Below are 17,810 nucleotides of genomic sequence, written 5' to 3'. Positions count from 1 at the left end.
AAGATACTTCAGGCTTTTGACAATTTGACAAGTACACTATCTCAGTACTCGCCTTTCTTTCTGTTTGGACTAGATTAATTTTTTTTCGTTAGTTATCTCTCTGAAATTACTCTCCATAATATTTCAGAAAACGTTGGCATTTTTACATCATTACATTCACTGATAGATACTTGAGGCTTTTGACAACTTGACATGTACCCCATCTCTGTACTTCAAAGTGTTTTTTTTTTTTATGTAAGAGGGAACGACTGGCCAAGGGGAAAAAAATAAAAGAGGCCCATTTAGATTTAGTTGTCAGTCCTCATTTTCTACACACACGTTCAGGCAACAGTCGCGTCACAGAACACTCCACCATACACTCCACTGTTTACGTGCACCACAGACACAGTATAAGGAAAACATGTTACTCTATCATATCGTTTCCATGTCTTAATATTCCACAGCTCGAAAAAAGAGAAAAAGATAAAAATAAACCTTTAAACATTGCCACTTCTGCTTTTATAGTCTCAAAGGAAGAAAAAAAATGAACAAAACCTGATGAATTGAATAGAAGAGGGTACGGTTCCTCCACGGTAAACGACAACAACAAGAAGAACAACAACAACAACAATGAGTTCCGCCGGTGGTTCACGCTTCATCGCAATTAGCACACTGAAGATCTCTTTGGCCGTGAGCGTGACGCGTTATTTAGAAAAGCACTCGTCTTTGTGTGTGTGTGTGTGTGTGTGTGTGTGTGTGTGTGTGTGTGTGTGTGTGTGTGTGTAGAATGTGTGTGTGTGTGTGTTTGATATATTTCTTACTTCTCTACGTGTGTGTGTGTGTGTGTGTGTGTCAACCAGCCATGACGGTGTGAAAGAGAGACCCTGTTATTTTGATATGAACAATGGAAGCACTAGTTTGATCTTCTAAATACGGGTAAAAACATCCTTACTTCGCCTATATTTACACTGATAGTCCTTTTTATTTATAGTTATGTATATATATATATTTACTTCAGTCTACGCTAGGGGTCACGGTCAGTCGGGGGAGGGAGTTGAAGATGAAGGGAGGAAAAGGGAGAGAGACAGTGGCGAGGAATTTGGAGACAGAGGGAATAGGAAATAAGTCCGAGTATTACGTTTTCTATTCGTTGTTCACTAGATGACACTTCCCATGGGTTAAATATCGTGGTTAGGAAGCATTAAGGTTTCTTTGCATCACCCGCCGTCCGCAGACACTTCATTAATCGTCGCGCGTCTTTCACATTGCCAGTCACAGCAGCGTCCGTCCTCTCCCGGTGCGCTGCGCTACTACAGCACGTGAAAACCATGATAGATCACCTGAGCTAGGTATCGATTAGGGGCTGCGGCCACTAACACCATCTGACGGAGTTATTTACAGTAACGGGCACAAGTCAAGTTAACTGTCGCACCTACTTCCACTGTGTTCCTTACCTTATCTCTCTCTCTCTCAAGCCTCTGATCAGCTGGTAGCAACAAAACCTGGCTACTCATTCACTCTTTGCTGACTAGAGGGCTTCAGATTGAGGGAAAGGCAAGGCAGTGGAGGTGAGCATGGCATGTTAGTTACTCAGTGGTTGGCCTTGACTGTACTTGGGCATTGGTTACAAGGCAGGCGCTTCAAAGTCCTGCCAATCTGTGGTCTACTGAAAGAAAAGATGAACAGAACTGACTTTTCCGATTGCGAAGAAAGTGTTTTGGTTTGGAAGGCGGACTGATGTTGGTTTGGAGAGGGTTCAGCTGAGGAGCGAGTAACGTCAATCATAACAACAACACATTCTAGAGTAGATACAACAACAACACCTATTCATGAGCTTCTAGAGGGCTGGGATGTAGACAACCAGGGGCCAGACGAGCACTGCAACCACGCACGTCCACGCCAACCGCACACCGCCTGTCACCTCCTTCCGGGCAGCTGCGTTACTGAAGATGCTGAAAATTGTATTACGTGAAGTCTTCTTGGGCATCTCCTCCTCCACTACAGGGATTTCATTGTCAGATTCGAAACCCGAGTCGCCGCCGCCGCCAGAGGGGAAGTAAGTTGTCTTGAGGGAGTGATCGAAGTCCAGAGGGTGGGTGTCTTCCGCCTTGTCTATTTCCGAGTCGGGATTCGGAATGTGGTTGTCCATCTTGCGCTCCTCCTCCACCTTCACCACGCTGGGCTTCTGGGGCTGGATCTCTGTAGGGGGACGTGGAGGGGTGAATGGTGCGGCTGTGTGGTGAAGGCGGCTGTGAGTATGGGGGTTTGCTGAGCTGACTGGCTAGTTGGCTGACTGACTGACTAACTGATCCTGTCTCTATCTACACACAGTTCACCTCCAATCCCACACTAATAACCTTAAGACCTTCTATTCCGCCAAACTGACCGACTGATTGACTGACTGACTGCACTGATTGACTTACTTTCTTCGTCTCGCCATACACTCACACTCCACTTTCAACCCACAATGATAACCTTAAAACCTTCCATCGCATCTCCTCACACGTGCATTATCCTCCTCACTTACACTAATAGTACAACCCTTTCGTTTTTCCTCCACTCACTACTAGAACTCCCTCTCTCTCCTTCTCACTACCAGAACTTCCACTCACCACTGAAATATTGCCTTACTCTCCTTCCACTCACCGTAGACTTGTACCGAGGAAGTGCTGGAGCCGAGGGAATTGCTAGCGACGCAGCGGTATGTGGTGGCGTCCTCCCTCGTGAAGTTGCGAATGGTGAGACTCATGTGGGTGACGTAGAATCCCTCCTGCTCCTCCGACACGTTGTACTTCCTGCTGCTGATGATCATTTGTTCCTCTGCCCAGACGCGGTGACGATAAAGGCAAGATAAGATGAGGTAATAAGTTAATAGGTGATGTTTATATTCATTTCACGTTTTTATAAGTTTTCCATTCAATTGTTGGTCGGGAAATGAAGGTAAAATAGTGAAGAGGAAGGAAATGGGAAGGGAAATAAATGGAAAAATAGATTAATCAGTTGTGTAATAGATAAAAGGTAAAGGAAGATAAAGAAAACGTAATGTCCTATAGAATATCCCCGTGTGGCGTGACTTAAGGGGGTGTGCTGGGGTCCTCTCACCTGGGTCCTTCCTCCAGGTGGCCACGGCCTTGGGGGAGGACTCCACACGGCACCTGATAGTCACCTCCTTCCCGATGGGTGAGCCGATCATGTGCACGGGGACTTCCAGCAGCGGGGAGACTGCCGGGGCGAGAGCGAGAGAGCGAGAACGAGAGAGAGAGAGAGAGAGAGAGAGAGAGAGAGAGAGAGAGAGGGAGAGCGAGAGAGAGAATGAATTAACTATAGTGCTTGAAGGAAATAAGGCAAAATCACTAAGCATTTGATAGTTTGAGGATTATAAAACGTGGGCTCTGAGAAATGGTGACTTATAGAATGATACCTCCATATAAAGTGAGATTCAAAGGAAGAAAGTGAAATAACTGTAGTGAACTGGCAATTAAGAGGGTCTTTTTATTAGTTTCTGCTGTCCTTAGCCAGTTTTCCCATCTTACATTAAAAAAAACCCACCTCCACCCCTACAATTCATTAATAGTTGAATAGTTTAAGTTTGATAAGACATAGCACCTTACAAAACATTACCTCCATGCAAACTGATACTCATAGCAACATTGGGCGTACAGCATCACCTGGCAATACTTACAGGTGACCTTGAGCATTATTCTTTTGCTGACCGAGGGTGGGATTCCGTTCTTGGCGATGCACAGGTAGGCGCCCATGTCCGACCTCTTGACCCGCGTGAGGTGCAGCTGCTCGCCCTCCGTTGTCACCACTGCGGAGGTTAAAAAAAAGGAGGTTAACTCATTCAGTACAAGAACGAGTTTCCATTTTCACTCTGGTTACTATTTGTGCTTTTATACAGCTTCAGAAACTCATGTGGGGGATCAAAATAGTGAAGATTGTGGCCATTAATCTTCTGACCTTCATAGACACTTCATAATGTAAATAAAATGGTCTAATCATACACAAATCTTAAGGTAAAAATTATTCTGGTTACTATTTGGCGATTTTATACAGCTTCAGAAACTCATGCAGGGATTAAAATAGTGAGGACTGTAGCCATTAATCTTCTGACCTCCATAGATCCTTCCTAATGTCAATAAAATGGTCTAATCGTAAACAAATCTCAAAGTAAAAATGTGTCCCAGTACTGAAGAGATTAGGGATGAAGGAACGGCAGTTTGAATAATTACTCTTTTTTTTCATTATTCTCGGACAGTCATTCGCAATATACTTCAACAAAAAAAAAAATAGATAAAAAGTTACGCTCTCAACTCTCGTGCATCGTGATTATACATATATCGGAGCGTTGCACAATAATTGCTGTACCAATGGTGGTGTGTGCTGCGCCTGGGGAACAAAAGGCTGCAAATTCCTCCCTGTATGCCACAAATCTGCCGCTGGAAATATCTGCGAAACTATTTATTTTTTTTTTTATATGTGCGCGAGTGTGGCGGGGAGCTTTGAATGGAGACGGGCCTGGCGAGGGAACAGCGGCGAGAATGTGCGGTTGTGGTTATGGACACTGTAATGAGAGATGCGTTGAGCCGTGCCCGCCGCCCCGCCTGCCTCGAATAGTTGACGTGAAGACAGGAAGGTACACACTGCATATCTTTCTCACACACACACACACACACACACACACACATAGGTAACTTAAGCTTATCACCGTTATCGTTTTCACAATTGCTTCTCATCCCTTGTAGATTAATATATAATGATAATCTGTCTCAGTCAACACCACTTCCCTAAAAAAATAAGAAAAATAAATTCCTTTTCTCCCTAGAATTGTCATGCACACCTAACTTAACCTTAAACACGTTTTCATATTCATTCTGCTTACTGTTTGGTGATTTTATACAGTTTCAGGGATTAGAATAGTGAAGACTGTAGCCATTAATCTTCTGATCTCCATAAACCCTTCCTAATGTCAACAAAATGGTCTAATCACACACAAAGCTGAAGGTAAAAATGTGTCCCAGTACTGAAGAGGTTAATAAAAAGAAAGCCATCCATTTCTCCCATACAAATATTACACAACTAACCTTTCTTGTTCCCCTGGTCTCTGAGAACAATTCTGGCATTCTCCTCTCTCTTCCAGGACACGACGGGCTGCGGGAATCCTCTAGCTTTGCATGTGAGTGTTACTGAGTTGCCTTCCTCCACTATTGTCTCCCCCGAGGTGGCGTTGTCTACGATCTCAGGCGGCACCACGACCTCCAGGTGCGCCATCTGTAGAGGGAAGGAAGGAAGGTGGTGGTGTCAATACCCTCATAGCACAGGAGTTTTATAGGACATTTTGAAGGATAGGGGAGAAGTGACTGATTGGAATGTTAGATAGTACAAGGAGTTTTATAGGACATTTTGAAGGATAGGGCAGAAATTGGAATTTCAGATAGCACAAGGAGTTTCATAGGACATTTTGAAGGATAGGGCAGAAGTCACTGATTGAAATTGATGGATAGGACAGACAGTTTCATAGGACATTTTGAAGGACAGGGGAGAAGTGACTGATTGAGATGTTAGATAGAAGTGATGGCGTTGTTCCAATAGGCAGATTAAAAAGGGATGGTTTTATGGGACCATTTTGAAGGACAGGGGAAAGAAGAGTGACAGATTGAAATGTTAGCAAAGAATTGAGGGTGTGTTTCTAATAGGGAGATTAAGAAGGGAAGGTTTTATGGGACATTTTGATGAATAATGAACGTCGGGTGTGGAATCTACGACACCAGTAAATCAATAACGCAGGAAGAATGATCGTCACACAACCGGCATCGTTATCAGTAAATAATTGAGGTAGGGGCCCCCGTGGTACAGTGGAACCATGCGTGCTTTGTGGTCCTGGGGGTCTCCAAGCGCACGGGTTCGAATCCTGTCCACGGTCGGAGTGTAGGTTGGGCTTCCTCACTCGGGACAATGGTTTCCTAGCGGGTGGGCTTTGAGATAGAAGGTAACCCAAAAAATATCTCCTGTAGCCTAGAAATGGCCATGAAAAGCCCATATGGTGTAAATAGAAAAAGTATTGCGATGATGCCCAGTACCGGGTCAATGGAGGAGCTTTAGCAGAAAACTAGACGAATTTATGGATGTAAGTGGTGGGAAATTTCGAGTATAGTCTTGAGAGTCCCGCGGTAAGCCTGTCACTTCGGGAACTGAGATCACTGATGAAGAGACCGACATCCAATTAGTCCCACGTGAAGGAAAGCTGGCGTCTCATCTCAACACTTCAAAGGTGCCTCAAAAACAGCGTAGAAAGAAGAAAACCAGCAAAAATAACTTCCATATGGAGAAATACAAGCAGATTTCAACACGACAAATTCTCCTGGTGACTTTATAATGAAGGAACTCCAGCAGCGGAAGACACGAGGAAGACTGAAGCTTTATGGACACTCAAGAGAAGACGAAAGAGGGAGGGAGAGAAAAAGAGAAACCACAGTCTCACCATAGACACAAAAGAGGAGGAGGAGGAGGAGGAGGAGGAGGAGGAGGAGGAGGAGGAGGAGGAGGAGGAGAAGAAAGAAGAGGGACATCATACAAGCTTCCAGCAGTAATGAAGCCAAATTTCCCTGATCCCGCCGGCAACTCCTTAAGAATTCGGACATTTAGGAAGATTGAGTTGCCGCTTTTCAATGACTCATAACTTGGCTCCTCACAACCAGGTGTATTAGGGAGACACACCTGTCTCACCTGCCACACCTGAATGACTCACCTGGCCCCCTCCCTCCCCACCAGGTCGTGCCGCGAGCCCTGCAGTCACCGCGGCCCAATCAAGGTAACGGGAGCCATTCTCATCAAAACTTTGCACCAACTTGATAAAACCTGAGTAGAGTCGGCCAGAAAACCGTCCCGACTGAAACTTTGCGGAGATCACAGCGCAGAGAGAGAGAGAGAGAGAGAGAGAGAGAGAGAGAGAGAGAGAGAGAGAGAGAGAGAGAGAGAGAGAGAGAGAGAGAGAGATTACCCACTCTTCATTGATTTAGCATGAAAGGTTTAAAGTACTTTGATTTTGATGAAAGTAATGAAACCAAACGACAAAGAGAGAGAGAGAGAGAGAGAGAGAGAGAGAGAGAGAGAGAGAGGTACGGCAGGGTGCGGGCTCCAATATCCTTACTGCCTCTGTAATACATTCATGAGGGAACCATATTGGCCAAGCTGTATATATTTACTCGCAGCTTTTCCCGAAATATTCATGTTTTATAGTCCCCAAATATTTAATGGCGCGTCACGTGGCATAATAACACAACATAGCCGGTCCAGTGTATTAACCTCCTCAGTACCAGGACGTGCTTATGTGGGGGATTGAAATAGTGAAGACTCTGGCCATTAATCTCCTGACCTCCGTAGACCCTTCCTAATGTCAGTAAAAATGGGCTAATCACTTAAAACTCAAGGTAAAAATGCGTCCCAGTACTGAAGGAATTAATGTATGTATATATTAACCTCTTTAGTACCAGGACGCGTTTCCATATTCACTCTGCTTACTATTTAGTGATTTTATACAGCTTCAGAAATTTATATGGGGGATTAAAATAGTGAAGACTCTGGCCATTAATCTCCTGACCTCCGTAGACCCTTCCTAATGTCAGTAAAAATGGGCTAATCACTCAAAACTAAAGGTAAAAATGCGTCAAGGTAAAAATGCGTGAGAGTGGTTTAATCACACTCAAAACTCAAGGTAAAAATGCGGTCCAGTACTGAAGGGGTTCATATAAGACCTCCTCAGCTTCAGCAGTGTGTGTCTATCCAGGGACTGTTTTGAGTCTTGCCTTCCGTGACTGCCTTGTCTTGTCTCTCTCGAATAAGTTTTGCTATTGTTACTTCCCTTTTACTTCCTTTGCTTTCCTTTATATTGCTTTCTATCTTTTTTCTTTGCTTTTCATTTTTCTGTCATTTTTTTCCTTCTTTCCTTCTTTTTATTAGGAAATTAAAGTGCATGTGATTATTTCTCTATTTTATTGTTCATTTGTTTATCGTCTTTCTTTCCTCCCTTCATTTCTTTCTTTCTTCCTTCCTTCCTTCCTTTCCTCCTTCCTTCCTTTTCCTCCCTTCCTTCCTTCCTTCCTTCCTTCCTTTTTTCCTTCCTTCCTTCCTCCCTTCCTTCCTTCCTTCCTTCCTTCCTTCCTTCCTCCTTCCTTCCTTCCTTCCTTCCTTCCTCCTTCCTTCCTTCCTCCCTTCCTTTTTTCCTCCCTTTCTCCCTTCCTTCTTTTTCCATCCTTCCTCCCTCCCTCCCTCCCTCCTCCTTCCTCCCTCCTCCCATCATTGTCCTTCATTATTTGTTCGTATTTTCTTTTATAGTTGAACTTTTTCTTGGCTTTAGCATTTTTTTGTCTCATTTTTGCTTTGTTTTACTTAATATTTTAATTGTTAATATGAAATTTGGCGCTAAATAATGACTGTGTTTATTACCATTGACGGAAAAATATGCAAGCGCAAGAGATCATTAATAATAATAGTAGTAGTAATAATAATAGTAATAGTAATGATAATAATAATAGCAATGGTCATAAAACAAGTCATTACTATTATTATTAATAGGAAAAGCAACTCACATGTAAATTCTTCAGTCATAATAGATCATTCAGTTTGCGTCCTTAGTTAAAAGATGAAAAAAATAATTAATTGGACCAAGATGAAAAGACTGAATATATATGAAGAGAATGAGGCGGAAAAGAAAAGAAATAAAATAAAATAATGGCGCTCGTAAAAGGAACGAAAAAAAAGGAAAAAAAAAAAATCAAATAAAGAAGATAAGAAAGAAAACATTGTAATTTTTCATTCAGTTTTTATTTAATATTTGATCAGAAAAGGATGAGTAAACAATGAGAAGAGGAACAAAAAGAGAGAAACGAATTAAAGGAAGAAGAAAGATGGGGGAAGAGAAGAGTAAGAGAAGGAGGTAATAAAGATGGTAAGGAAAGGCAGAGGAGGAGGAGGAGGAGGAGGAGGAGGAGGAGGAGGAGGAGGAAGTGAAGCGGTGAAGGAAAGGAAGGTATTTAGAGAGAACGGCCTCATTTGTCGAAGAAAATGGCGCGTGAGAGAGAGAGAGAGAGAGAGAGAGAGAGAGAGAGAGAGAGAGAGAAAATAAACAAATATAGAGAACCAAACTGAATAGGTCAAGCATATAAGTGTGTTTAGAAGGGATAGGAGTCAACAAACCACCGCATCACCTGAGAAATTGAAGGAAAAGGATAAGAAAAACTAACACAAAATTAAATAGAGCAAAAAAATTAAGTGTAAATAGAACAGATAAAAGTAAAAAATATCCTACACATCACTTGAGAAATTGAAGAAAAAATGATAAGAAGAAAAAAAAAGACAAAATATTAAATAGGACAAAAAATAAAGAGGTGATGTATTTACTTGTATATAGAAGAGAGACGAGTCAATAAGTCCAGCACATCACCTGAGAAATTGAAGAAAAAAATGATAAGAAGAAGAAAAAACAAGACTAAAGATTAAATAGAGAAAAATAAAATAGAAAATGGAGAGGTGATGTATTTACGTGTATATAGAAGAGAGACGAGTCATTAGATCCAGCACATCACAAGAGAAATTGAAGAAAAAATGATAACAATAAGAAAAAACAAGACAAAAGATTAAGTACAGAAAAAAAAAATAGAGCTGATGCATTTACGTGTATAAGGAAGAGATACGAGTCAATAGGTCCAGCACACCACTTGAGAAATGGAGGAAGAAAATAAAAATAATAAGAAAAAAACAGACAAAAGATTAAACACAGCAGAAATAAATAAATAAAGAAAAATAAATGAATAAAAAAAAAAAAAAAAAAGAGCTGATGCATTTACGTGTATAAGGAAATGATCGGAGTGAATAGGTCCAGCACATCACGTTCTGAGAGGTGAGGGAAAGAGGAAAGGCTTGTGCTCCATTATAGAAGGCGCCCTGTAGTCAGCCTGAGCGAGTGGCCGTGTCATAAAGGCGTAACGAGTTTAATTTACATAAACGCCACTTCTTTACCTGAGTTTTAATTACTTACAAGATAAAGAATTGTAATTATGGCCCGACTCCTCTCACGCCTCACCTGCTTATCGATTGCTGCCAGTTAGGGGGCGTTGGAAGTGCGTTAGGGTGCGTTAGGGTGTGTTAGGGGCGTTGGAGGATGTTAGAGTGCGTTGGGGTGCGTTGAAGGTGCATTAAAGTGCGCTAGAATGCGTTAAGGTGCGTTAGGTTGCGTTGAAGGTGCGTTAGAGAGCGTGGGGGTGCGTTAGGGTGCGTTAGGGTGTGTTAGGGTGCGTTAGGGTGCGTTAGGGTGTGTTAGGGTGCGTTAGAGGTACGTTAGAGTGCGTTAGAATGCGGTGGGGGTGCGTTAGGGTGTGTTGCGGGTGCGTCAAGGGAAGTTGGAGGTGCGTTAGAGTGTGGTGGGGGTGTGTTGGAAGTTCGTTACCTTAGGGTGCGTTCGGGGTGTGTTAAGGTGCGTTAGGGGGCGTTGAAGGTGCATTAGGGTGCGTTAGGGGGATGGAGGTGCGTTAAGGTGTGTTAGAGTGCGTGGGGTGTGCGTTAGGGTGTGTTAGGATGTGTTAAGGTTTGTTAGGGTGCGTTGTAGGTGCGTTAGGGTGCGTTAGGGGATGTTGGAGGTGCGTTTAATGGTGGGGGGATTTGTTAGGGTCAGTGGGAGTGAGTGAGTGAGTGAGTGAGTGAGTGAGTGTGTTGAGGTGCAAGGATGTATGTGAGTAATTTGGAAAGCACAATAGGGTGTGAGCCAGTTTATTAGTGAGTTAATGAGTGTGTGAGAGATAATATAGGTGTCTAGTGTGTGTGTGTGTGTGTGTGTGTGTGTTTGCATTTCTACCGATACTTTTTAAGAATGTTTTTTTAATGGTTCTTTTTTTCTCTCTTTTAAATTCTAGTTTTGATTCTGACATTTTTTCTTATTTTTTTCTTTTTAGAGTGAGAAAATCGTAATTTGAGACGCGATATTCTCTCTCTCTCTCTCTCTCTCTCTCTCTCTCTCTCTCTCTCTCTCTCTCTCTCTCTCTCACCAGTATAAATTTTCTCCTTCATTACCAAACCAGATGAGACAATTACTTTTATAATCCGTTCACAGACTTTTTTTTCATATATTTTTTCCTATTTTTTGTGTCCGCCTCATCCTCGCCAGGCTCGTGAGGCGAACAGTCACGGAAAATCAGCGTGATGCAAACACTCGTCGCTTCCCAGAGACTGAAAAAGCGTGAGATGAAGAGGCCGCTTCTCCAATATTTTACACTTCTTAAGCACACTCCCATCTCTTCCTCTTCCACCTCTTCTTCGCCCTCTTCTTCTTCTTCTTCCTCCTCTTCCTCTTCCTCTTCCTCTTCCTCTTCCTCTTCCTCTTCCTCTTCCTCTTCCTCTTCCTCCTCCTCCTCCTCCTCCTCTTTTCTCTGCTTATTTCTTTAATGATGTGAATCTTTGCCTTTTTAAACAGAATCAGACGTGAATTTTTTTTATTTGATTTTTTTCGTTCAAATATCATCACCATTGCTACCTATCACCACCACCACCACCACCACCACCACCACCACCACCACCACCACCACCACCACCACCACCATCACACAACATATCATTCTTCACCACCACCACCACCACCACCACCACAACTACTACTTCCACCACCACCACCACCACCACCACCACTATCTCCACCTCATCTCTTCAACAAATCACTGGACCCTCCTATCTCCCTCCCGTTCCTTCCCTTCTCCTCCTTTCCTCCATGAATAAAACTTCAAGCCAAGAAACTATAAATTAATTAGGCCCTCCTGCACCCTTCCTCTCCCTCTTCCCTTCCTCCCTCGCGGCTGTCCTGTGAGATAATAAGTTTTGCCAAGGATCACAAGGTCTCAATCGCCGTGTTTGGTTAACGGGACATTGGCAAGGAGTGGAGTGGCGTTTGTTTAATCTCGACCCGGAAACTGAGGCTTGGGAAAAGTTAATCTGAAGTGCATAGGTGTCTGTGTGTGTGTGTGTGTGTGTGTGTGTGTGTGTGTGTGTGTGTGTGTGTGTGTGTGTGTGTGTGTGTGTGTGTGTAGTTAATTCATTCCTTTTCTGAGTTTTATTTTTTGTGTATATATGTGAGTGTGTTTTATTGAAGGCTTTAAATTGTAGAGTGTATGTGTGTGTTTTTTATTTGAGGTTTGTATTGTGTTTTCAAGGTTTAAAGTGTGTGTTTCTTGTTTGTATAGTTAATTCACTCTTCTTTTCAGGTAGTTTGTGTGTTGCATCAGGTATTTCTATGTCTATTAGTTGCATATAAGAAGGTGTGAATTGTGAAGCTTTTAACGTGCTTTCTCTATTGTTCATAGTTAGGAATAGTTAATAAGTTAGTCTAAGTTGCATTGGTGTTGGTAAATATTCTTGAGCTAATCTGTTTCTTTTTTTTTGAGTGAATTTATTTAAAGTTAATATATTTTTTCGAAGCTTCGTCTATTAAGTTAATCTGAAATGCAAAGGTCTGGCTGTATTTTTTCCAAGGTATATATTTTTTTCTTAAGTGCTGGAAATAGTTAAATTGCTTTGTTTTAATGAGAAAGTTAAAGGGAATTGCATAGTGAAAGCTTAAGTATATTTTTCCTTATTTTAATGCATGGGAGGAGTTAAATGATAGGTAAATATGAGTTCTATTGCATTTCCTTCTTTAATTAATCCCTGCAGAAAAGTTAATATTGATTGCATAGACTTTGGTGTATATTTTCCTTATTTTAATGCATGGGAGGAGTTAAATGATAGGTAAATATGAGTTTTATACCATTTTCTTCTTTAATTAATCCCTGCAGAAAAGTTAATATTGAGTGCATAGACTTTGATGTATTTTTTGCTTATCCATTGCATATTCTCGTCTTAATTAACGTGAGAAAAAAATAATCCTAGCAGCTTTCAATTTAATCTCCCTTGTATTTCCTTATTTAAGACTAGAAGAACGTTACTCTATTACCAAAGGACACAGACAACAACAGACACCACCACCACCACCACCACCACCACCACCACCGCCACGCTCTACTGGAAAGGGAAACAGGAGTGACTATTGTGTTTTGTCTTTGAGAGGCGGAAAAAAAAAATTGAAAAAGTAAAATAAATAAATAAAAAAAAAATAAATCAATAAAATAATAAATGAAAGAAAAACGAACAAACAGCAAATAAGGAAACTGTTACTGTTGTGTTTTGTCTTTGAGAGGAGAAAAAAAAATAGAAAAAATAAATAAAGTGAATAAATAAATGAAACAAGTAAATAAACAAATAGATAAACGAAAGAAAAGAACAAAACAGCAAATAAGGAAACTCGTGAGATGGATAGAAAAGAAAAGAAAAGAAAAATAGTCACCACCACCACCACCACCACCACCACCACCACCACCACCACCACCACCACCACCACCAAAAACAACACAAATCCCTTATTAATAGGTTAGAAGGGGGAGACACACGAGGAAAAAGGGGATTGCCTGGGTTAGGAGACGAAGGAGAGTGTTGGAGGGAGGACACGGAGAGGGAGGAAGGAGATAAGGAAGGGAAGGAGGGGAAGGAATAGAAGGAAGAGGGGGAGGAAGAGGAGACTAGGAAGGGAAGGAGGAGGAGGAGATCAGAAGCAAGAGGGGGGGAGGAGGGGAATGAAGAGAAGGTCAGGAGAATGAAGAGGAAGAAGAGAAGACCAGGAGGAGAAGGAAGAGGAGGAGGAGGAGGAGGAGGAGGAGGAGGAGGAGGAGGAGGAGGAGGAGGAGGAGGAGGAGCCCAGGAAGGGAAGGAAGAGGAGGAAGAAGGGGAACAGGAGGGGAAGGAAAAGAAGGAAGAGAAAGCTAGGAGGGAAAAGAAGGGGAGGAAGAGGAAGGAAGAGAAGAACAGGAGGGAAAGAAATAGGAGAAAGAGGAAGAAGGAGAGGGAAGAGAAGAACAGGAGGGGAAGAAAGAGGAGAAAGAGGAGGAATAGGAGACCAGGAAGAGAAAGAAGAGGAAGAAGAGGAGAGGAAGAAGAGGGGGAGAGAGGAAGGGGGGGAGGAAGAGTAGGCCTAGAATGGGGTAGGGAGACCGTATTTTTGGCAGCGGCGTGGGTGGGTTGGGAAGATAACGCCAGTGAGGTGTGGGAGTGTCCCCGGCATAATGTAGAGCGCCAGGCACCTCCTCTTGGCACTCTTTAGAGGTAATGTAGCTAATTATCTATCCCGGCAGGAGGAGGAGGAGGAGGAGGAGGAGGAAGAGGAGTAGGGACTTGATCAGAGAGAAGGTTCATTAACATATTGATCGTCTGTAGAAGCTGTGAGGGTAATGACTTTGTTCTCCTTATTTGCATGTGATCTCCACCACGTCCATTGCCACCAATGACTGTCAGCAAGGCGCCACTACCAAGACTAACGCGCTCTCTTTCTCTCTCTGTCCTTCTGTGTTTCTTTGAGTCTGCTCTCTCTGTCTCTGTCTCTGTCTCTGTGTGTCTCTGTCTCTGTCTCTGTTTCTCTGTCTCTTTGTCTCTGTTTCTCTGTCTGTCTCTGTTTCTCTGTCTGTCTCTGTTTCTCTCTGTGTCTGTCTGTCTCTCTCTGTCTCTCTGTCTGTCTGTCTCTGTCTCTCTCTCTCTCTCTGTCTCTCTCTCTCTCTCTCTCTCTCTCTCTCTGTCTCTCTCTCTCTCTCTCTCTCTCTCTCTCTCTCTCTCTCTCTCTCTCTCTCTCTCTCTCTCTCTCTCTCTCTCTCTCTCTCTCTCTCTCTCTCATCTTAACCACCATACGTAAATTTGGTTAAGTTAGGTAAAGTTTGGTTCGGTTACTGGTTCCTATCTGCCTGAATTACTGTAGTACCTAACCTAATCTAACCTGACCTAATGTAACCTAACTTCATCTCACCTAAGCTCACCTCGCTTAGCCTCACCTAAGCTCACCTAACCTCACCCAACCCAGCCTAACTCAACCTAACCTCACCTAACCTAATCTATTCTAACCTAACTTCACTGAACCTAACATAACCTAACTTAACCTCACTGAGCCTAACCTTACCTTAACCTAACTTCACTGAACCTTATCTAACCTAACCTCACTGAACCTAACCCAACCTAACCTAACCTAAGCTTACCTCACTTTACTTAGCCGGGTGATTTACTGAGAGAGAGAGAGAGAGAGAGAGAGAGAGAGAGAGAGAGAGAGAGAGAGAGAGAGAGAGAGAGAGAGAGAGAGAGAGAGAGAGAGAGAGAGAGAGACAGACAGACAGAGAGAGAGAGAGAGAGAGAGAGAGAGAGAGAGAGAGAGAGAGAGAGAGAGAGAGAATACTACTTACTCTCTAGTCCTCTAATAACTCAGCTACATATACTACTATACGTTTGCAGTTTTCTATATATTTTTTGCAGTTTTTTTTTTATACATTTATGTCCCTACTGATCGTCATGTGTTCCTGTCTCCTTCTTGGTAACGCCTATTGAGAAGCGAAGATAAACCCAGTAAGGCGCAAACACTCCGAAACAGACACACAGATAGATAGAAAGACAGATATTTAATTAACCACAAACCTGATGGAATATATAAGACGCATTAATACACTAATAAATGGTCCAATTATATATATACATAACTTCGGTTACAGATGATGCCTTAAAATGAAACACATCAATAGAAAATCATTAAACGGAGGCCTTTTTTATTTTTTTTTATTTTACCGTCATTTATTTCACCGTCGTCGTTAATAGCAGTTTTGAGTGGCGTGCTTCTGTTGGGTTCTGGAGAAAGTTGTGTAAATTTGTCATCCATTCAGTAAAAGAGAGATCCATTTTGCCTTCATTAACTCCTCTTTGTTGTGGTTCTTATCTCATTTATTTCCTCCTTTTTGTATTATCTCTATCTATCTTTCTTTCTCTCTTTCTCTCTCTCTCTCCCTCGTTTCGATTTTCTATATTTGTCTCTTTTCCTTCCTTCGTTTTTTTAAGGAACTTTCTTATCTTCTTTTATCTTTTTCATTTCCTGTTAATTTCTGTGTCTTTGTTTCGTCCCTCCTGTCTCTCTCTCTCTCTCTCTCTCTCTCTCTCTCTCTCTCTCTCTCTCTCTCTCTCTCTCTCTGATGTATTAGTAAACAGAGCAGACAAACAACCAGATAAATAAACAAAATTCGGATATTTATCGTCATTTTACGCATTTATTCATTTATTCATTCAGTTACACATTTTGCAGACTTACTGAAGGAAAGGAATGAATGAGGGAAAATAAAGGAAATATGGATAAACTTTGTGATTAAATGTAGTGTGTAATTCTCTCTCTCTCTCTCTCTCTCTCTCTCTCTCTCTCTCTCTCTCTCTCTCTCTCTCTCTCTCTCTCTCTGTCTGTCTGTGTTGGAATGTCATGTTTTTTTTTATTCTTTTTTTCTTCTCTGTTTTTATTTATTTCTTTTTAACTTCACTAGTTTGAGAGGTTAAGTGTGAAAATGTGGGTTTGTCTAACGTTTTAAATTCTCTCTCTCTCTCTCTCTCTCTCTCTCTCTCTCTCTCTCTCTCTCTCTCTCTCTCTCTCTCTCTCTCTCCTTTGGCAAGAGCGAAGGCTGTAAATAACCCATGAGAGGAGAGCAATTAAGACTCATTATGGGTAGAGATTTGCATTTATTCTCTCTCGGCCGCTGCCTTATCTCCCTCTCCTGACTCTACAAACATATTAATGGGAGAGCCAGGCCGCCTCTCCCCCTCTTCTCTCTCTCTCTCTCTCTCTCTCTCTCTCTCTCTCTCTCTCTCTCTCTCTCTGTGTTTTAGTTTTGCTTCCTTATTGATTTGGATTTTAAAAGTGAGGGAATGATTGAAATGGAATGACAATTTGTGGGGAATAAGGAAATGCGTTTATTTGTAGAACGGGTGATTTACTGAGAGAGAGAGAGAGAGAGAGAGAGAGAGAGAGAGAGAGAGAGAGAGAGAGAGAGAGAGAGAGAGAATACTACTACCTCTCCAGTTCTCTAATAACTCAGCTACATATACTACTATACGTTTGCAGTTTTCTCTGTCTTTTTTGCAGGGTTTTTTTATGTATTTATGTTCTTCAGTTGTCTTTCTTGCATTATTTACCAGCAGTCTTTCTTATTTCATCTCGTTCTTGTGTTCTTGTATTTGTATTATCAACTGTTGTGTTTCCTTGTGTTCTCCTGCTCTTATTTTGCATCATCTACGCTTAACCTCATCAATACTTAAACATTTATTTACCTTGAGATTTGTGTAGGATTAGGCCATTTTATTGACATTACGAAAAGTCTATGGAGGTCAGAAGATTAATGGCCACAGTCTTCACTATTTTAATCACCCGCATGAATTTCTGAAGTTGTGTAAAATCGCCAAATTAATATGAAAAACGCGTTATCGTACTGAAGGAGGTTAAGAATACATTGGAAACAGCCTTTTTCACTAGTAGATGGTAAAGAAAACACCATCTTTAGCTTGACATGTTCAGGGCATTCACAACTGGCAGGGAATCGTAAAGGTGAAAGGTTTATTGTGATCATTTTATTCCCTAATGCGTTCAGGTTCTTTCATAACTCTATTTTGCTACTGGAAATTTAAGAGTGTTGCTATATTGAACCCCTTCAGTACCATGACGCGTTTCTATATTCATTCTGCTTACTACCTGGCGACTTTATACAGCTTCAGAAACTTATGTGGGGGATTACACTAGTGAAGACTGTGGCTATTGATCTTCTGACCTCCATAGACCCTTCCTAATGTCAGTAAAATGGTCTAATCGTACTCTAATCTTAAGGTAAAAACGTGTCCCAGTACTGAAGAGGTTAAGAGCGGTGCTGTCGTAGCTATTCAATCCTACTCCAACATACTCCAGCCTTTTGTGACCTGGG

General features: G+C 41.9%; 1 protein-coding gene and 1 long non-coding RNA gene across 6 annotated transcripts in view; one reads left to right on the top strand and one right to left on the bottom strand.

The window, feature by feature from the left end:
- LOC123511935 overlaps positions 1-13,274 on the top strand; it is a 31,020-nt gene extending 17,746 nt beyond the window's left edge. Inside the window, exons 3-4 of the long non-coding RNA XR_006676986.1 lie at positions 5,120-5,241; positions 12,929-13,274. This is a non-coding gene — a long non-coding RNA (uncharacterized LOC123511935). The remainder of the gene's footprint in view (positions 1-5,119; positions 5,242-12,928) is intronic.
- LOC123511933 (protein amalgam-like) overlaps positions 1-17,810 on the bottom strand; it is a 90,061-nt gene that overhangs the window by 389 nt on the left and 71,862 nt on the right. For all 5 annotated transcript variants that reach the window (XM_045268037.1, XM_045268039.1, XM_045268038.1 and 2 more), the window contains 5 exons: positions 5,064-5,250; positions 3,662-3,790; positions 3,082-3,201; positions 2,626-2,799; positions 1-2,178 (listed from right to left, as the gene is read on the bottom strand). The exon at positions 1-2,178 is cut by the window's left edge and continues 389 nt beyond it. In XM_045268037.1, the coding sequence (XP_045123972.1) occupies positions 1,817-2,178; positions 2,626-2,799; positions 3,082-3,201; positions 3,662-3,790; positions 5,064-5,250 (972 nt within the window). In that variant the 3' untranslated portion in view covers positions 1-1,816. The remainder of the gene's footprint in view (positions 2,179-2,625; positions 2,800-3,081; positions 3,202-3,661; positions 3,791-5,063; positions 5,251-17,810) is intronic.

This window comes from Portunus trituberculatus, chromosome 32, assembly GCF_017591435.1.
Source record: "Portunus trituberculatus isolate SZX2019 chromosome 32, ASM1759143v1, whole genome shotgun sequence".
Classification (NCBI taxonomy): Eukaryota; Metazoa; Arthropoda; class Malacostraca; order Decapoda; family Portunidae; genus Portunus; species Portunus trituberculatus.
Note: the sequence above shows the minus strand (reverse complement) of the source record. Positions and strands in the feature narration are given on the sequence as shown.